Source organism: Pantherophis guttatus, chromosome 1 (genome assembly GCF_059756535.1).
Source record: "Pantherophis guttatus breed Tessera chromosome 1, ASM5975653v1, whole genome shotgun sequence".
Classification (NCBI taxonomy): Eukaryota; Metazoa; Chordata; class Lepidosauria; order Squamata; family Colubridae; genus Pantherophis; species Pantherophis guttatus.
In genome coordinates this window covers 322,463,670-322,485,733 of record NC_142063.1, presented here as the reverse complement: position 1 = coordinate 322,485,733, position 22,064 = coordinate 322,463,670, and the positions used below count along the sequence as shown (strand labels likewise).

Genomic DNA, 22,064 nt, shown 5'->3' with positions numbered 1-22,064 from the left:
GTTTTTGGGTACGTAAAAGAATGCCATAGGGAAGGGGATCAGGTAAGATTTTCCTTTCCCATTGAAATTTAAAGCAGAAATAAAGAATTTAAATTATACCTACCGAGACTTCATTTGAATAGGAGAAAATTGTCCTGATAATAAGATCTCTATAAATCAGTAGTCTACCTATAAAGGCTATGAGTTTTTAAGAAGATGCAGGAGAGCCATCTATCAAGGATGGTTTTGCTGTAGACTGCAGAGAGTTGCACAAGATGATTCCTGTAGCCATTTTTCATAATTTGCATTTTACAGGATGGTTTACTGCGGCTATCCAGAGACCAGTAAATTTTATGGAAAGGGAAGGGGAGTTGGACTGCCCCAAGTCTTTTTTTTTAAAAAAAAAATCTGGGAACAAATTCTATAGGCTAAAAGCATGAGTGTATAAAGTTTAATATCATGAAAGACATATACCGTGTTTCCTTGAAAATAAGACCCTGTCTTATATTTTTTTGAACCCTGAAATAAGCGCTTGGCCTTATTGCCATGCGTTCAAAAGCCCGATTGGGCTTATTATCAGGTGATGTCTTATTTTGGGGGAAACAGGGTACACATAGACCAATTTAGCTGAGTCCTGAAAGCACACACAGAAAAGAGGACAGGCAGAAACGTTTCATCCGATATTCTCCATTTACAGTTATGAGACTTCGGATTTTTGTTAATGGATTTCAGGTGGAATTTCTCTTCCTAAATTTATGAATGAGATTGCATATGGAAAATAAGGAATCAGACTTTATTGTGGAAAAAAAAATATCAAGGTCCCCTCTGCTCAGCCATGCAAGTATTTAAGTCCAAGTCAATAAAACCTGCAGGCAGCTAACATAAGAGGGCAAAGGGCTTTTTTAAGGTTCCAACGTGGTGAGTGATTATTCAGAAAGTGTTCAGTAGGGCATCACAGAAGAGCGGAAGGAAAGTGCCTGCCCACCAGCATTCGGGGAGGAGAGGACAACTAACACCAACCAAAACAACGATAGTCATTAGCTGTTTCACAAACAAAGCTACTTTTGCCAAGGTCTATGACATTCACGATTCTATGCACATGCACACATAATTAATTTAATTAATTTTCATTACGCAAAGTGGTGCATTTATTTCTCACCCAACTCTAATCTGAGTGAAATCATTAGATGTGGGGGTGGGGGTTGTGGTGTCACGTAATTTCATGCATTGTTTCAGAGGGTCACGGCACCAAAAGGTTTGAAAACTCCAGGGTTAAATCATTTGTACATCTTATTTCAAGCCTTCTAAAGAAATCTCACATAAAATAAATGGGGCTTTAACCTGAAAGTGGTAATAATACCCCAGGGAAACAAATCTAAACCCCAGAGAATCAAAATAAACCAGATCTCTGCCCACTGTTAAGGCAACCTTTGGAAATGAGTGTGGCAAAATGCTGGTTGACTTACCACCTGGCTGATATCGTAGCCCCAAGGCAGGAAGAGAATCCCTGTATTATATTTCTCCCAATGGGAAAGGATGAATGAGAACAAAACCACCCAGAGCAGCAGGTAGAGGATAAAAACGCTGACACCATTGGATCCTCGGCCAAAAGTGGAATACACGGTCACCACAAAGAACATGCAAGCCCAGCTGTCCAGGCCATGGTCAAAGAGTTCCCCAAGTGGGGAGCTGGATTGGGTGCGACGTGCCTGTTTCCCATCCACACCATCTGAAGAGAAAGACATCACAGAAAGAGAAGGTTAACTGATTGCCAGGGGTGAAATGCTCCTGGTTCGGACCGGATGACCTGATCTGGTAGCGATGGAGGTGGGTGGTTCGGAGAACCGGTAGCAAAAATCCCTGCCCCCTCCCCATGCCCAGCTGAGCCGCGCGATCATCAGAGGCTTTTTTTTTTACTTTTAAAAGCATTTTAAAATGCTTTTAAAAGTAAAAAAAAAAAAAAGGCCTCTGATGATCGTGCGGCTCAGCTGGGATCGTCAGAGCCTTTTAAAAGCATTTTTTCTATAACCTCTTTGGCCGAAGAAGTTGTAAAAAAATGCTTTTAAAAGTTAAAAAAAAAAAAAAGTTGGCCACGCCCACCCAGTCACATTAACCCACCACCACCAAGCCACGCCCACAGAACCGGTAGTAACAAATTTTACATTTCACCACTGCTGATTGCTTTCAATTCTATTGAGTGGCTGGGATTAAAATTAGAAGAAAAATACATTAAGGAAAGAAATCAAAGCAAAAACATTTAAGAACTGAGGCTTGGTGAGGCTTCGACAATTCATAAACCAAAGCCCATTTACTTGTGCCATTGTTGTTAAAAACAGCTGAAAGTGCAGGTGGTTTTATGCGGCAGAAAAAAGATTTGGTTTCCGATTATGGTTAATTGAATCCCTAAAACATCCCTTCTCCACTGTAAATCCTACTATTTTCCTAAAATTGCTACCGATCCATAACTGCTCTTTTGCAGGACTCTTAAGGCCTTGTATCACTGCATTCATCTTTTAAGTATTCTTGCTACAATTTTTTCCTATGTACATAGTACTCGCCCTTTACTTTACTAGTAGTAGATACTCTTATTTCCTTTTGTAAAAGTTGATCAGAATATGTTGCTTCCAGAAGAAAACAAAAACAAATTGCTTGTGGCTTTGCATTTGCATCTTCCAGACCTTCCTTTCTTGCCCCTGATAAAACTGAAATGGAGAAGCAACCGCTATTTCAGAAATATGAATGTGCAACAGAGAACAGAACAGCTTCTCTATCCCTCCTGTCTTTCGGAAAAACATCCTCTCCTATTTCAGCCACAAGCACTGGTGGTAAGAGGCATAAGGTACAATCTGCTTGCATATGTATTTTGCACTAGACTTGTAAGTGTAATAAGAGGCAGCTGTTTTATTCAGGGAATTTGGTCTCAATAATATTAATGCTCATTAATTATGTTGTTGATTGTATAAATATAGTGCGCAGGAAATTAACAGATCTTACCTAGAGTATAAGCCGCAAAATTGAGGAGACCCACTATGACCCACACTTTGTTCGGAACGTGCTTTTGGTCTGGTGCTGCAGGAAAGAGAGTAATTCTGAGTCATTATTTTCTCTAGGAAAACATTTTTCAAATAAGAGTACATTTTAGCCATTAAGATCAGGCTCATCCTATTGCAGGCTTATCCAGCCTGGAACTCTTCTAAAGTTTCAGAATAATAATAAGTCACAGCAGCTGGTTAGATGCTGATTGGTGTTACCTGACCTCAAAAAAGCTTGGGTGAGTAACTATCAGGAAATACTAGGGCTCTAAATTAGTTTTAAAAAAATTCTAGAAGAAGGAAATGGCAAAGATGATGCAGAAAATCTATTCTAAGTTTGTTACCTGCTTGTATCAGCAAATCTTTACTTACCACTGAATTCATAGCAGCTACCGCCCAATTGTGAAATGCCACTCTTATTGCTATAATTATAGCGTAAATTAGTGATTTATTTATTCATTCAGCACATTTCTACACCGCCCACTACTTGTGTCTCTGAGTGGCTTACAATAAATTCAAACTACAATGAGCCACGGTGGCGCAGTGGTTAGAGTGCAGTACTGCAAGCTATTTCTGCTGCCTGTCGGCTGCCAGCAATTTGGCAGTTCAAATCTCACCAGGCTCAAGGTTGACTCAGCCTTCCATCCTTCCTAGGTGGGTAAAATGAAGACCCAGATTGTTGGGGGCAATATGCTGACTCTGTAAACCGCTTAGAGAAGGCTGTAAAGCACTGTGAAGTGGTATATAAGTCTAAGTGCTATTGCTATTGCTACAATTACAAGTTGAAATAATATGCAGATAAACCAGTATTAGAATGGGGCATACAAATTTCCTGGTGGGTGAGGCTTCAAAGCACTGAGACCGAATCGAAAAATTAAACTGCACATTAGCTGTGCTTCTTAATGAATTATGCCCCCTGCCCCTACCAAATCAAAACTTGAGACAACATATCCTTCCCGGGACTCTCCTGATGCTTGGACTGCAAACCTGACAATTCGTCACCATTTGGCACAGGGCTAGGGGCTGATGGGAAATGGAATCAAAATCATCTGGAAAATACTATATTGCATTTTATATTAATAAATAAAGCAACCCTTGCCCTGTGAAGGCCATGCAATGCTTCCTTTCAAAAAGGTGTGGGTGTGGACAGAAAAAGAATGAGATTTCATTTCCATTTAATTAAATGTAGTTATTAATCTTTGGGTGTATGTACATTCTGTGAATTTGTGAATGCAAATCTTGGGAGAGGCAGGCCGCATTCAATCCAGGGAATTCAAGTTGTGTACTACTGCTCTAAAAGTTATAAACCCTTCTCAATACTTAAGGAAACGAAACAGCATTTCAGCCACTGTAAAGTATCATGGTTCTAATTTTTCTTTTTCTCTCAGGTGTGAATTTCAGTACTAACAAATACAAAGCCTGCATTTCCATTTAATTATATCCACTGTTAAGTGAGACATGCTTATTCAGAAAGTGCTGATTCTTGGAAAAAAATTGAACACAAAGGACCAAAGATAATAGCACTTAGCACATATGTATGTATGTATGTACTGTGTTTTCCCGAAAATAAGACCCTGTCTTCTATTTTTTTGAACCCTGAAATAAGTGCTTGGCCTTATTGCCATGCGCTCAAAAGCCCAATTGGACTTATTATCAGGGGATGTCTTATTTTGGGGAAAACAGGATATATGTATGTATGTATGTATGTATGTATGTATATGTATGTATGTATGTATGTATGCATATGTACATTATATATACACATATCACTCCATAGTGCTTTACATCCCTCTCTAAGCGTTTTACAAATGTCAGCATATTGCTCCCAACAATCTGGGTCCTCATTTTACTGACCTCGGAAGGATGGAAGGCTGAGTCAACCTTGAGCTGGTCAGGAAACTCCTGGCAGTGGGCAGAATTAGCCTGCAATATTGCATTCTAACCACCACAGCTACTTCTACTATAACTAGTATAATTACCTGTTGTTTTGACATAATATGAGGTAATAGATTGTATATCAATGAAAAGTAAAACATCCAGCTGACATTGAAAAAGTTAGTAGGATGATATTTTTACCAGGTAATTCTGGGCTCATAGCCTAGATTGTAAAGTCCAAAAATATAAACACAGGAAGAAGGCAATGCCAACTATTTTCCCTCTTACTGTCAACAAACACCATCGATTTGTTCATGTAATCATTGGAATTTTAACTTACTTTGTTTTATTTATTTAATTTATTTGCTACCCATCTCACAACCTTGGGGGAGACTTGCTCAGTGAAATGCAAAATAAAACAAAGAGTTTCTGTATTAATGGAGCCTCATGTACTCTTGGCAAGAATTTAAATCCTTACTTTGTACTTTCACATAGCTGATTTCCATTACCTATATTTCTGCCAAATTTCGTTCAGGCTTATGTATAATATTAAAACTTTATTAACTAGCTCTGCATAAATTTTAAATTCCTTTTGGGTCAAAATTCTGAGAGACCATGTTTTTTTTTTAAAGAAAAATGCCTTTAGGGAGAGAAAAATACATATTCCGCTCTCAATCTGAATGGAATTTGCCTTTCCGGTTAGGAAAAATAGACCCAGAAAGCAGCACTATTATAAAAACTGTTATCATATTGGTTATTAGCTGGGCAGCAAACCGCAGTGAAAGAAATAAACAAGAGGAGATTTGTCTGCCCTCATGATCATTTTTGCAAACAAACACACAGAGGGCAGTTGCCATATACTATTTGCTGAGATGGACATCTTAAAACATGTCTTTCTTCATATCTCACCCACATACAGAGAAGGAAAACCAAAATTCTCAATTTCAAAACAACAGGAGCCACTGAGGCATCTTTGCAGCATTTCATTAAGGATAATCCTCCTTGTAGAGGAAAAGAGATCAAACAACATACTCCACTTAGTCAGACTTAGGGGATGTTGCCGATTAACCCTAATTAAAACTTAAATGTTACTCTTGGACAGTAAATGGATTGTGGCTAAGCCTACGAGTAGTGAATCCAATTAAGCATTATAATTAAATAAGACAAAAAAAGAGCTGCAGCAAGAAGTTGCAACATGGACAGCTCCTGATAAGTTTTTGCTGGAACAAAAGACAGCGACTGTATCCTATTTGGTAGCTAATTAGAACTTCATTCAATCTCCCTAATCTGCTTTGCAAACTTCTAATTAGGTAGGTATTATCTCTACAACTGTTGATGAAGAATCCCACATCTTATATAAAATATTTTGTGAAACTGTATCCTAGGGCTGTCAGACTCACGTCGTCATGGCATCATCAACATGACGTATCGGGACTTTTTCCCCCTTCACTAAACCGGATGGGGGCGGAGCCAGCAGGTGACGCATCCGGCCCACAGGCCATGAGTTTGACACACCTGCTCTAACCATTTAATTTCTTTGGACTCCTAGGATAATGGAGGAAAATTAGACTTAACTTTCTGCATCTTATTTCCATTTTCTTTCCATTTTTCATTATAAAATAGTTCCAGCACACTGATGACTTTTGATTCAGTGCAGCATCTGAAATTGTTTCTAATAACATTCTCAGGGAAAAAAACAAAAAGGGAAATTCATTGCTACAATCTAATACAATCCAGTGTTCTGTAAAACAGTTAAAACAATCCTGCACTACTGGGATCTCAAGTTGAGTTTATTGGTTTTTATGGCATGCATCACAAAGGGTGTTTTCTTAATATGGTTTTGACTATTACTTCTTAATGCATTTTTCTCCTATTGTTGTTCTATTGTAAATTCTAAGTCTGTGGATTGATGAAACAAAAAACTAAAGATTTCTTCTTGTTGTTAGTTGCAAAGTCATGTCCGACCCATTGCGACCCCATGGACAACGTTTCTCCAGGCCTTCCTGTCCCCTACTATCATCTGGAGTCCATTTAAGCTCACTCCGACTGCTTCAGTGACTCCATCCATCCACCTCATTCTCTGTCATCCCCTTCTTCTTTTGCCCTCAATCTTTCCCAGCATTAGGCTCTTCTCCAGTGAGTCCTTCCTTCTCATTAGGTGGCCAAAGTATTTGAGTTTCATCTTCAGGATCTGGCCTTCTAAAGAGCAGTCAGGGTTGATCTCTTCTAGGACTGACCAGTTTGGTCGCCTTGCAGTCCAAGGGACTCACAGGAGTCTTCTCCAGCACCATAGTTCAAAGGCCTCAATTCTCTGGCGCTCAGCCTTTCTTATGTTCCAACTTTCACAGCCATACATTGCAACTGGGAAAACCATAGTTTGACTATATGCACTTTTGTTGGCATGGTGATTTCTTAACACGGTACAATTTGGGTTGTTATGAAAGAGAGTGTAGTTCAAGGCTGTCAAACTCCCAGCCTGTGGCCGGATGCGTCACACACTGGCCACGCCCACTCCCGGTTTATCAAAGGGGAAAAAAGTCCTGATATGTCACATGACGTTGCCGTGATGACGTGAGTTTGACACCCCTGGTGTAGCTGTTAACAGTGATCCAGAACGAGGGAAACCCAAATTCAAGTCTACCCTCATCCACAACTGCCTTCCCCAATCAGATTCAATCTGTCCAAATCATTCCTCTCAAGAAAAGCTGTGGGTAGTCCCTCATTTTAGTGAGATGATGGAAGCCAGATGCAGGAAATACTAGCTCTTGGACACAGTTCCAAAATTTTGGAACAAGCCTTCCCATAGAGATTAGAGTAGCCTCATATTTTGGAAGGTTGTTACAATAGAGTTCTTCTAAAGGAGTTTGGGGTTTATGGACATTACACTGAGTGTCAAGCCACGAGTAAATTGTGCTCCATATATTTTCTTTTTTATTATGAATGTTTGTTGTACTGTAAGTTTGTTTTTGTATGATGATAACTGTTATTAGCCGCCAGATTCAATAAATAAATGGATATTACTATCCAGATTTATGCAACCTCAACCAATTCCCAGCTGCCCAGAGTCGCCCCAAACAGTGGGGAGGGGCAGTATATAAATAAAATAAAATAATTTGTGGACCCAGGTTGAAGCACCTGCATTATCAGGTACTAAACAGGTAGTTGGCTTACTAACCATTTAACAAATGTTTACTGTTATGATGGCCTTGGACTTCCAGCTGTTGTAAAACACTGTGCTATCCCCCGTTCATATAATTGCAATCTGGGTGACTGGCAACCTGCCTGCACTTACAATTGGTTGCCAAGCACCCTGTGATCACTATTTGCAACCTTCTCTGCTGGATTTCCCTCTCATCTCTGGAGGCTGGTTGAAAGAGCTGCCTGCCAAGGGAAGCTGAACTCCTTTGGTGGAGTGAAGGGATATTGTTCAGATTCTGATAATCTGAGCTATTCCTGCATCCTGTCAAAAGCGTTCCCTTTCCCATGTGGAGGGGAGCTTAAATCCTTCAGAGGGGTAGAGAAATGAAAACTCATATCCTGATAATTTAAGCTCTGCTTCCTGACGCTGGGGAAGGAGTTCCCTTCCCTGAATGGAAGAGAGCTAACATCCTTCGGCAAGCAGCTCTTTCAGCCAGTCCCTAGAGATGAGAGGGAGCCAAAATGCAAGCAGGATTTTCAGCTCTTCAGCATAGATAGATAGATGATAAGATAAGATAAGATGTGTTGGATGCCTCAGGTGGGTGGGGAAGGCCCTGGGAGGCCTGGTGCATCAGCATGCAAGTGCCTTTTCATTCAGGGGCTGTAAATCCTGCTTGAATTTTGGCAGGAGGGATTTTCAGCTTCTGAATGGAGGCTCCCAGGTTCCATAAAAGGCGCCCTGCATTCCTTACTTGGGACTCTGTCCACTTAACAACCACATCCAGGAGTGCCAGGATTGTGATTACTGAAGAAAACTGTCATAGGGGCAATCACATGACATCTTGCTTAACAACTGCTTTGCTCAACAACCAATCCCAATTGTAGTCATTAAGTGAGGACCAAGGACTACCTGTAAAGTCCTTCATGGTTTGGCATCATAATATGTGAAGGAATATTCTTCCCTGTAATTTCCAATTGTAGTCTAAGATCCTCTTCAAAGAGGATTTTCTCCCAGGGCAATAATGGCTAGGGACCATCCACAGTTGTCAAGTGAACCAATGATTTGCAGCCAGTGTGGTTTTGCCAAAAACTAGCAATATTCTGGTATTCAGCCAAGCTGTTGTAAAATATCGTTTGCAGGACAATGCAAATGGCTGTATGTACAGCCCAATTGCCAAACAGCCGAAGTGCAATCATGTGACCTTGATGTGTGTGTGTGTGTGTGTGTGTGTGAGAGAGAGTGGGGGGAGGGAGGGAGGGAGAGGGAATGAATTTTAGTCCTGCCTTAAGCATAAAGCTAGCTGTGTGACTGAGTCACTTCCTCTCAGCCCTAGCAAAGAAGTAATGGCAAGCCACTTCTAAAAAAAACCTTGCTAAGAAAACTGCAGAGCCTCCCAAACAATCACCAGGAGTCAAACTGCACAGGGTATTAGAAAATGCCTATAAGATTCTGGTATTTGACAAAGCTGTTGTAAAATATAGTCAGCAGGATAATGCAAATGGCTTTATGTGCAGCCCAATTGCCAAATGCCCAAAGTGCAATCATGTGACCTCGGGGTGTGTGTGTGAGAGAGAGGGAGGGGGGGAGAGAGAGAGAGAGAGAAAGACTGAGACTGTCAGAATATTGAATCAGGGTTGTAAGCCCCCAAAGTCTGTCAGAACTTTGAACTGTTGCTAAGCAACCGTTCATAAGTAAAGTACTACCTGTACCTATATTTTCATTCTCTCAGGTATTTATATTTATAATGCATTTTAATTGTGACTTATCATATTTCAGTTTTAATTTAAAACCTCGACACACTATTGTGATATTAGTGTCCTGCAAGCACCTAGATATATACTGGTTTTGAAGGACAATATACATATTTGTAAAAACCTGTAAAAAATAAATCAAGAAATTGGAAAACCTAAGAGCACCATAGCAATACTAAATGGGCAATACCTCAACCAACACAAGGGCTTAGTTCATACATAAAGTTAAATCAGATTATTTTACTCATGGTTTGTTGAATAAATATGTGTGGCCTAAGATTTCTGAGTGAGTCTGAATATCAAGCAAGGCCAATATCAAACAGATATCAATATCAAGAATATATTTTTCATCATTCTCATTATTCTTGTGATTATAAAGGCACACACAATTTAAAAATTGAATGAAACATCAAAGTCTTACCGGAAGCATAAAAATCAGGGTCAAAGTACGCCATGAGAAAGAAGTTGAAGACAAGTAGCAAGAAACCAGAAAATGTTATCAAATTTGGGGCCAGCCACTTAGGGAAAATCTAGGAGAAAGCAAGTAAAAACACACACACAAAGTTCATATTAATGGACATAGTAATTTTCATCACGGATACATAAACAAGAAGAAAATAACTATTCATTTGACATAAGCAGCGGAAAATAAAATCCAGTCCACAAGGTGACTGGCACATACAAATGATCAAGTTTTCTGAGAAGGGAATCTCCTGGGTTAGCCAAGAGAAAAGGAAGGGGTCGTACCAATGTCAAATGGGTCATAATTTTTTTCTATTTGCAGAGAGTTAAACGTAGCCCAAGTGTAGCACGGAAAGCATACTTAAAAAGGGCGGACAAGAGGTTTACTCACCTTAACTACAGTGTTCCAAAATGGATGCATGACATACAGGGAAAGAGGGTTGTTGTCCACAGCACTGTACTATAAAGGAAGCCAAGAGAATAAAGAGGATCAGCTGAAAGCCTTAAAACAGTGTTTCTCAACCTTGGAAGCTTGAAGATGAGAGGTCTTCAACTCCTAGAATCCCCCAGCCAGCAGCGCTGGCTGGGGGATTCTGGGAGTTGAAGTCCACCCATCTTCAAGCTTCCAAGGTTGAGAAACACTGCCTTAGAAAGTTCTTCCAGGAAGCTTACAAGTAGGACATCTGCATTCGTATCATCTCACACTTCTCCAGAATCAAACAACAGGTTGTTCCATGGAAGTGGGAAGCCTCTACATATTCTCTGTGTCAATCATTTTTGGAGAGGCATTCATTAATGCTCTTTGCACCTGACAACTACACTTCAGGGCCAGTTTTCATAAAACTTGATAGCGGCATTGTACAGCTCAGAACACAACTGTTTATAAATACCTTTTCATTTCACAACCTCAGGGTGAGGGATAAAGAACACCTCTACTAATATGTGTCAAGTCCACAAGATCAACGACAGGGAAGATAGAGTATTGACAGTAATCTATTCTGATTGATTAAGAGTGAGAAAGGCCATGTTATAGATCGTAATTAGGTTGGTCTTTCTTAGTATTGAATATTGCATTATTTACAACTCAATGGAACACTTGCTAATGTTCATGTAATTTCTTGTCCTACAGCAAAATTTAAAATCTGGCTAAGCATCCATATAATTAACCCACATTAAAGCCACTCCAAACTGTCACTCAAACTTCCAAATTACCATTGTGTTTGATTTGCTTTTCTGTCTGATGAATAAGGATTGCTTCCAGACAAATAAGGAGGCCTAGGTTCAAGGGACTATCTATGAAGTTCAACACATTTGGGTTGTGAGTTTGCATAAAGCACTTTCTGGACGGTAGATAATGGAGCTTGACACACACACACACACACACATGCATACACACATAATTCTGCTATGTTATTTCAGAGTGATAGTGGGTGGTGGTATGTTCCTGGAAGGGATGAATGAAGCAATCTGGCAGTTTATGCCAAGACTGTATATTCCTACTGGAGTCATCCAACTAAACAAGCGGGCACCCACATTAGGCAGCAGCAGTATAAGAAGATGCTGATAGCACATGATCACAATAGAGACAACAATAAAGACATATTTGCAAACTGTGCTTGGGAAGGCAACAGTAAATAATTACCGTATTTTTCAGAGTATAAATCGCACCTTTTTTTCCCCAAAAAAGAAGGTAAAAATCTGGGTGCGTCTTATATTCTGAATGTAGCCCCACCCAGCTTCTCAAACAGAGGTTTCAGAGGCTGAAAAAAAGCATCAGAAACAAAGCTTCAGAAAAGAAGCCTCCAAACAGAGCTTCAGAAAAAAAGCCTCCAAACAGAGTTTCAGAAAAGAAGCCCCCAAACAGAGTTTCAGAGGCTTTTTTTTCTGAAGCTGTTTCGGAGTCTTTCAGAGAGAGAAAAAAAAAAAAGCAAGAAAAAGCAAGGCACAGAGCTCACAACCAAGGAACCTATTGCTAAAATTCACCTCTGGGAACAGCTGATTGGGGGTATTCTGGGAGGCTGATCCACCTGCCAATCAGCTTTTTTCTTATTTTCCTCCCCAAAAACTAAGGTGCGTCTTATACTCCGAAAAATAAGGTACTGTCTTTTAACATTCCAATTCTAATAGGTAAGATAAAGGATAATATACTGTAGTGGCAACTATGAGCCCTTGAATTTGAATGGCACTCTACATATTATTGAGGAAAAGCTGGGGATCTTTTAGAATTCTGATAATGTTTATGATGTTTATAAAGCTCCATTTGCTCTCTGTTGAACCTTATTCAGAGAGCTATCAATCTTATTGTTGGAACAATCCATCCTTATTAATGGAGAGATTCTCAGTGTCAGTCCAATGTAGTGGAATCAGGCATAGAGAGAGATAAGATGATGGAATGCTCCATAACTTTCCCTGACAAGTCAGCTGCATAATATAACTATATTTAATTATTGCTTGGCAAAATATGCTGCTCCTTTTTTGAAGAAAACTGGACTGCTGTTCTCTGGCAAATGGGACAAAAATGGCAACATTATGTTATTTCACCATCCTGGCATGATAGCACCTGAAGAATTTAACCTGCATCTCAATAACTTGCATTCTGTGAGTACAGAATGTTACTACTGTTAGATACCTGATGCCAATAAACGTATTTGTAGCTAAGGGTGGAACTGGTGTGTGTGTCTATCCAACTACACAATTTGATGATGTTTTCTAGTTGGGTAATGAAATATCTGGAAGCAAGCAAACAAGCTCAGAGAACACCAAGAATCCCATGGGTATCTGATTATAATGCCTCTACTATAATAGTTACCGTATTTTTCGGAGTATAAGACGCACCTTTTTCCCCCCTAAAAGGGGGTGAAAATTTAGGTGCGTCTTATATACCGAATGTAGCCCCGCCCACCCACTGGCCCCCACCCTTTGGCCTCTGCCTCACAGCAGTTACCTCCTTGCAAGCAAATAGCAAGAAAAAACAGCTCCTTTCAGCTTCAGCACAGCCTAATTAGCACAAATTGATTGGATTGGCCTCCCGACTCTCAGCTGATTTGCTCTCAGCTGTTTTGCGCAGGGCTCTGCTGCTTGCTGCAAAGAGGTAAATTGCGGGAGCAGACTTTTTTTTCCCTTGTGCTAATCAAGCTATGCTGAAAACGAAAATGTAAGTAAAGCAGGCTGTTTGCTGTAACGAGGCAAAATTGCTCAGAGGCAGAGGCAGATTTCTTTTTCTTCTTTTCCTCACCAAAAAAGGTAGGTGTGTCTTATACTCCGGTGCGTCTTATACTCCAACAAATACGGTAAGTTGTTGGATGTTGGAGTAAGATATAGAATCCCCTTTCCTTTAGTCAGTTAAGATTCTTGATGTGGTGAGAAAGCAGTATCATAGAAACTGGGTTGGTTCAGTTATTTCTTGTTATTTTCAGCTGGACAAGAATAACTAAAATTAAGAATTGTGAAGCAATATTGTCAGAGATGGTATACACCATCGCTGTAAAAAAGATGGCTGAACTTCAGGATATGCCATCCTACAAATATCCAGGCTTTCTGAAATAGAACTGTGTTTGGTCTCTAAAACTGAGCTTCAGGTCTTAATATAAAAACAGATATCAAACAGAATGAGGTATCAGAGGTATATATATATTTTTAAAAAAAGAACAAAGTTCCACAGATGTCTGAATCCTTATTTTCAAACTTGATATACACCAGAAAGAAGAACACAAATTTAGAAACTTTGGAGCCTATGACTATATACAATGTTTTCATGAAACGTTTGCAAAAATTAATTTAAGACAAGACTGGTCCAAACTGGAAAAGGAAAAAAGTCCTAATCCATCAATGGTAAACAAAATCCCATGATTGCCTTAAGGACAAGGCAGAGTGACTAACTACAAGTAGTCCTCGACTTACAACAGTTTACTTAGTGACTGTTCAAAGTTACATCACTGAAAAAAGTGATTTCTGACCATCTTTCACAGTTACGACCTTTGTAGCATCCCCATGATCATGTGATCAAAATTCAGATGATTGGCAACGGGCTCATACTTTTTTATTTTATTTTATTTTTAATAAACAAACATACATATACAGATGTAGACATTTAAACAAACTATACATAAACTAACTATACTGTAAGATCAAGTCATACAGCTTGAACTTTAAAAATAGAGCTACTTCGGTAATTATATATCTATATATCTGTGTATATTTATCCTTCATCATGTATCAATGTTTATACAACGATATTTCATTTTATTTCCTTATTTTTGTATCATTGGGTGGTATTCCCTTATTTCGTGTTCTTTTTATCTAACCAGTTGTACCATTTCTGCCAAATTAAGTAATAGTCTGAGTCTTCTTTTCCCTGTATCTCTTTGGTAAATTTATCCATTTCCACACATTCCATTGTTTTTTGTATTATTTTTTCCTCTGATGGCGGCAACAGGCTCATACTTATGACCACTGCTGTGTCCCAAGGTCATGTGATCATCTTTTGCGACCTTCTGACTAGCAAAATCAATGGAGAAACCAGATTCACTTAACAACTAAGTTACCAACTTATCAACTGCAGTGATTCACTTAACAACATGAAAGATCATAAAATGAGGCAAAACTCACTTAACAAATGACTCTCTTACTGTAACAACATACATTTTGGGCTCAATTGTCATAAATCGAGAACTACCTGTACACTTCCTTTGTTACATAGGGGCTAATGACAAAGAAGTCTCAGTACTTTGTTGATTGATTTCTTTGACATTAAAAGGCACTAAAGGAACCTTCTGGGCTCTGCAATCTAAGGAAAGGCAGGTAAGAAATATAGCGCAGCAAATTGTCACTTATGTTCTCTTGATGGGCTGATTATATGCCATCACTTTGGTGTCAACTCTTAGCAGCCAGAGATTTTCTCTGAACCTGATCCTTCATATATACAAGTAATCCTAAAGTTATGTCCGTAATAGAACTCAGATTTTCCATCTTTTGTCATAACGATCTTAAGTTAAAGCAGCCACATGACTGATCCAATTTTTTTACAGCAGCCATTAAGCAATTGCAGCAGTCATAAAGTAAACCTGGCATCATTAACCAAAACCAAAAATGCCAGTTTATAACAACAAAGGTAAACTGCAGTCGTGTGACCGCAGGATGCTGTAAATGTGGGCCAGTTGTCAAGTAACCATGGGACTACTAAGGGGGGGGGAGCAGCCATCAGAACTTCAAATCTGGGTCATAAGTACCTTTGGGGGGCTTGATATAACAGAACTGTTGTTAACCAACCAGCTATAAGTCAAGGACTACCTGTACTATATTTCCATAGTAATGCAAAAAACCTTCCATGGAAGAAAGTTGAGATCTGTCAAAATAGTAATCTTACGGAATACATTCTGTAGCTGTGTTCAAATATTAGCTTCAGTTTTCAGATTATATATTTAGAATATTAACAATGGTTTTACTAGAACTACACTATCTGGCCTAATGCCATTTTTGCCCAATGGAAACCTCTAGGTCTGATGCTTATTTTGTCTAAGTAGTCTCCAACTCTCCAGTAGTCTTACTGATGAAACCACTTGGTGGTAATCACTTGGAAAAAAAGGGTTATTAAAGAGTAACAAAAGTTGTAAATATTGTGTTATTTCACCCAATTACATATCATTTATTCAATATCATTCTTTCCAACACCACAAATGATTACTCTCTATTGAATGGGATCCACCTTTTCTGCCTTTCAGACATTGTTGCTTTGCAATTCAGAGCCAAGCAAGAGATGCATATTGTTGGCCAGAAAGTAATTTTGGCCATCTAAAAATAACATCTTTTAAATGGATAGTTTTTTGCTATGCTATTAGCATCATCTCCAGAAACGTTTGAGACTTATTGCCATTCCTTTCACTTGGCCTATTCAATTGCAGCTTCACATTACTTTCAAAACAGAACATCCAAGACATTCAGGCACAATGATTCCAGTTAATGGTGTGGAATATTTAACAGATTGTTTAGATCTCATTATTCCTCCCTTTAGATGCAAGAGAGAGCAGCCTAATTGTTCGGCCTAGGCAGAAAGAATTTTGTCATGCTGAATCAGGGGTGGGTTCTACTTACCTTTACTACCGGTTCACAGCGGGGCCGCGTGCTCTTCTGCGCATGCTCAGAAGCGTTTTAGTGATGTCGGGGTCGGTGGGTGGAGCCTCCTGCCGGTTTTACTACCGGTTCTATAGAACCGGTGCGAACCAGGGGCAACCTACTACTGTGCTGAATATATGATCATGAACATTGGATCAAATACTGTAAAAGTAATCACATCCAGATATTCAAGCTAGGTAAGGAAGTATGTAACGAAGACTACTACTGCAATCTGCTCTGGAAAATAAAATTAGCAGCCACCAACCCAACCAGATAGAAGGGATTCTTCCTGTAGTTCAATGATCAGCACTATTCAATACTAACTAAAAGGTTTTAATTTCAAATGCATATGGCTCACAGAACTCTTGGTTTTGAGAAAAACATTAGATAGCACAACAGATTTGATGTCTAAAAAATGCACAACTGCAAATGTTCTGGTTCACCTTAAAACCTGTACGGTTCCCATGAGTAATAAAGGCTACTTAAATGAAAAGTTACCAATTCAAATAAGTTGATTGGGTTACTTTCCTGAGGTATCCTGGCAGCCCCACTTCAAGCTGCAGTGTTGTTTGTCAATTGTTTAGTTCTAAACCACAAGGGGGAATCAAATTACTCAAGGAAATTCTACTGCAAAAAGAGGAAGAAAAGCAAATTGAGCCTAGAATATAGATATTCAAGACTATTCACAGGGACTATAATCTTCACAATATAAAGAAGATTAAATACTAATTTAATCCCATGGTAGAACTACTTGAAAAATAGTCTTGTGTAATAACTCTTTCCCTCCCCCAAATATATAGCAAGTGTAATGGTATGTGAGGAAAGGCCTTGGGAGATGAGTGAATCGATGCTGTCTAGGGAACGGTCATATAAAACAGGAGTCTCCAACCTTGGCAACTTTAAGACTTGCGGACTTCAACTCCCAGAATTTAACTCTGGGAGTTAAAGTCCACAAGTCTTAAAGTTGCCAAGGTTGGAGACCCCTGATATAAGAAACATCATATTATCGACTGCAGCTGGACAGAGGGTGGAACAAGAGGCTCAGAAGAGACCCTCCCTAGCTTCTCAGGCTGTAAAGGAGGGGGCAGGAGAATCTACTTTCAGACTTCCAAGGTGTTACTACTATATATTTACACTAAAGTAACTTATCTGGCCTTGTTTCTGTATGGTCTATCTGGTAAGGCTGACAGCAGAGGATGGGGCTTATGTTCATCCTGCTTACTGAACAATACACCAGTTCTGTGTCACTGGAGGGCTCAGGTTATCTGAATGCAATTTACAAAGCAAACACTGTGGACCTATTGCACAAAAAAAGTGGGATAGATTTACCGTGTCATTTTTCATAATTTGCATTTTACAGGAGGATGGTTTACTGCAGCTATGCAGAGGCCAGTAAATTTTATGGAAAGGGAAGGGGAGTTGGACTGCCCCAATAGTCTTTTAAAATAATAATAATAATAATAATAATAATAATCTGGGAACAAATTCTATAGGCTAAAAGCATGAGTATATAAAGTTTAATATCATGAAAGACATATACCGTGTTTCCCCGAAAATAAGACCCTGTCTTATATTTTTTTGAACCCTGAAATAAGCGCTTGGCCTTATTGCCATGCGCTCAAAAGTCTGATTGGGCTTATTATCAGGGGATGCCTTATTTTGGGGGAAACAGGGTATACAGCAATATCTTTAAGATAGATCATTAGCTTTTTATATGATCCTTTCAAATTTTCAGAACACAAATAAAATTAAATGGCCATAAAATCCTGGAAATTTGACATTATTAAAGCTATCTCAAAGGTCACTGAGCCCAAAAAAACACAACACCAGGTGTTGTGACTAATAAATTATCTTCATATAAATGTTACCATTGTTATGACTCCAATAATAAAAAACTCTTTGGATCATATCTAATAATAGCATGATTATTTTTCAAGATAATTGTATATTACATAAATTGAATGTATGTGTATTTGGAATACAGGTAGTCCTTGACTTGCAACCATTTGTTTAATGATTGTTCAAAGTTACAATGGTGCTGGGTCCCTCCCACTTACAGCATCCCCTTGGTCATGTGATCAAAATTCAGGCACTTGGCAACTGGAATGTATTTACGACAGTTGCAACATCCCACGGTCATTAAGAGCTGTGGTGGCACAGTGATTAGAATGCAGCATTGCAGGCTAATTCTGCTGACTGCAAGCAGTTTGATTCTGACCGGCTCAAGGTTGACTCAGTCTTCCATCCTTCCGAGCAGTGGTGGGTTTCTCCCAGTTCTGCCCGGTTCGGCCGAACCGGTAGTGGTGACGATATGACATCACCGAACTGGTTCTCTTTGTTCGGGAGCTGGGCTGTCCCACCCACCCCCCGCGCCCCCCCGCGCCATTCTTACCTTTTATTTGGCCCCACCCCCAATCTATTGCTGCCTCTCGAGTCCCAGCTGATCGGCTAGAAGGAAAAAAACTGTTTAAACTCTTGCCGCAGGGCTTCAAAGGGCCGCCCGATCAGTGTTAAAAGGCAGTGTGGTGGTAGACCAGTGCCTCCAAAAACGAATGAATAAACTGGGGCCTCCAAAAACAAATGGGTACACCGGGGCCTCCAAAAACAAATGAGTAGACCAGGGCCTCCAAAAACAAATGGGTAGACCGGTACAGCTCTGCAAACAGTTAAAAGCCTGGTAGACCAGTACCTCTGCTAAATCCTAAAGAACTGTCACATGACCATCAAGCCACACCCACAGAATAAGCCATGCCAACAGAACCGGTAGTAAAAAGTTTTAGAACCCACCCCTGCTTCCGAGGTAGGTAAAATTTGGACCCAGATCATGGGGACAATATGTTAACTTTGTAAACTGCTTAGAGGGGACTGTAAAGCACTATGAAGTGGTATATTAAGTGCTATTGCTATTCTATTTGATTTGCAACCTTTCCAACTGGCTTCCAACAAGCAACGTCAATGAAGAAAGCCGGATTCATTTAATGACTGCATGGTTCACTTAATGTGGCAAAAGATAATAAAATTGGCCACAACTCATGTAACAGCCTTGCTTAGTGTTGGAGGGGGGGGGGCTTCCTACATTAGCAACAGAAATTCTGGTACCAACTGTGGTCATAAATTGAGAGCTACCTGCATATATAGTCTTAACTCAGAAAAAAATATTGTAAAAAAGAACTTACTTTCTTCATATTTCAGTAAAGATGAAGATTCCCTCATGCCTACTGTGTTTCTTCAAAAATAAGACCCTGTCTTATATTTTTTGAACCCCGAAATAAGTGCTTGGTCTTATTTTCAAGGAGGTCTTATTATTTTGGGGTGCATAGAGCAAGACAGGGATTCTCTTGCCACCTTACCCAATTTCCAGCTCTGTCTCCCTAAGCCTAATCAGAGGAAATGGCGGGGACCAGTTGCGCATGCAGTTAAATATTTTCTGGGAGGTCTTATTTTCGGGGAAACACAGTAGGTCTTTATGTAGTTTTCTTAGTAACAAGAGAGAAGTGATCTGCCAGTGTCTTGGACAAGGATGTTTTTTTGACTGCATAGTCTAACTTAAACTTTAGGATTCCCTGGTGATTTTCCTTTCAAGTAGTAAGCAGATACAAACCTGATTAGTCCGTTCCCCTCCCCCATGTCAGCAAACTAAAGTTGGATGAATTCAAAGTCTTAAAAGTAGCACTGTTTTGATTTGTGAAGTCATCTTGAAAATTAGTTTAAATATTTATTTTGTAATATACGTTGACAGTTGTTTTCTTCATCTTGAAAGATTTACTTGTAAAAATTAATTTCTTTTATAATATATGTTGACAGTTGCTTGCTTTGCATTCCTGTTTAACAGGTTGCTTTATCTCTGTAGAATTAATAAATTAAGAAAAGAAAGAAAAGTAGCTTACTAAGCACTTTAACTAATGCATAAGCTGGGAAACCCTGGACTCAGACTTGCCTCTTCCAAAATCCCCTTGGGCAATTCAACCTCTTTCATCTGTAATATGGGCAGTGGTTTACATCACACCAATGTAAATGTTATAAATGGGAATGCAAGCATAGTGAGTGTATCTTGGGAGCATATATCTTGGGCATTATGGCAGACACATTAATTGCACAGAAAAAAATATTAGCAAGAGGCATATCAGGCAAATTGATCAAACACTGGTTAACCATTCAGACTAGAGAATAATGACCCCCCAAGTCCTGTTCCAACAAGGAAAAGTGAGAAGACAGTCAGCTGACACAGTTCAAGATTCACTTAGCAGGAGGTAATTTATAATAAAGTTAGTAGTGTAATCTTTAATATATGCTCTCAATAGTGTCTGTCCTATTTCAAAATGCTGGCTCGGTTTTTAAATCTCTACAGCAGTAACATTTGCAATTCCAGTCCAGAGAGGAGCAGTACACAAACCTACTTCTTTGAAATGCAGTGTCATCTCTTTAATAGGGAACAAATTATCTAGATATAGGTATGACAAGTCAAGACATAATAAATCAAAACCAATGTTATTTCCGCAATAATCAATGTTTTTATTATGCATACTTATTTATATGTTCATTTTAATAACTACATAGTTTAATTTTCCATGAAGATTATAAGTATTTTCTAATATCCTGTGCAGTTTGACTCCTGGTGATTGCTTGGGAGTTCCTGCAGTTTCCTTAGCAAGATTTTTTTAGAAGTGACTTGCGGCTGCCATTGTCTCTTTCCTAGGGCTGAGAGGAAGTAACTGGCCCAAAGTCACACAGCTTGCTTTGTGCTTAAGGCAGGACTAAAATTCATTATCTCATTTCTAACTTCATGCCTTACCTACTAAAACAAACCTACATGCTTTCTCTCTCTCTCTCTCTCTCTCTACACACACACACGCATATACATACATACATACATACATGTGTGTTTTTGTATGTGTAAATACACACAAAATACTAATCAATTCCACTCAGAATTTTTACTGGAATGGGGGTAGACGTATTCTTATGAACAATAAGTGCATTTACTGCACGCAATATCAATTTGTTTGACTAATCGGTAGACAAATATAAAATATAAAAACTAATACTTTCTTAAAATGACACAAAAATGAAAATCTGTTTTTGTATTCAACTTTCACTCCAAACAATAGCATATATGTCATCTTGATCAATGATCTATTCTTAAAGCAACAATAGAAAAAAACCATTAATAGATATTTTAATTAATCAGAAAATGAAAGCAAAAAACCCCCCACCTCTATAAGCAATAATTCTATTACATCCCCTGCCTATATGCAGGAGATATGTAAATTCATTCCTTGAGCAAGCTCCTGTTCTTTTTTCATGTTTGCCTGAGCTAGATCTGAAACTCTCAAGACCTGATCTTTTTGCATATGACATATATATATGTATGTATGTATGTATGTATGTATGTATGTATGTCTTGGGTCTATTATATAATTCTGAGCAAGCCTACTAAAATCACTGAAGTAAGAACTATGACCATCACTGAGAAAAGTGTTTTCACATCAGACTTGTAACATTAGAAGGAACTCTGAATGGCATGAAACAGCATAGCAACATTTTTCCTTTTACTGGCTGATTTTAATCGATTTGGATCCTGGTCCTCAAATATGACTTCAGTTCATTCATAAATTCCGGAAGAAATAGTATGGTTTAAAGTTAGGATTAGAAGCTATGCGAGCAGCACTCAGAAATGTAGAGATCCTCCCAGCACAGATTTGATGACTTCTTTCG

At 39.0% G+C, this 22,064-nt stretch overlaps 1 protein-coding gene across 1 annotated transcript in view; it reads right to left on the bottom strand.

Moving 5' to 3' along the window:
- Positions 1 to 22,064, bottom strand: part of SELENOI (selenoprotein I) — a 52,647-nt gene that overhangs the window by 18,544 nt on the left and 12,039 nt on the right. Inside the window, exons 2-5 of the mRNA XM_034421196.2 lie at positions 10,630 to 10,698; positions 10,198 to 10,306; positions 2,974 to 3,048; positions 1,446 to 1,708 (exon numbers count right to left, since the gene is read on the bottom strand). Of these exons, the coding sequence (XP_034277087.1) occupies positions 1,446 to 1,708; positions 2,974 to 3,048; positions 10,198 to 10,306; positions 10,630 to 10,698 (516 nt within the window). The remainder of the gene's footprint in view (positions 1 to 1,445; positions 1,709 to 2,973; positions 3,049 to 10,197; positions 10,307 to 10,629; positions 10,699 to 22,064) is intronic.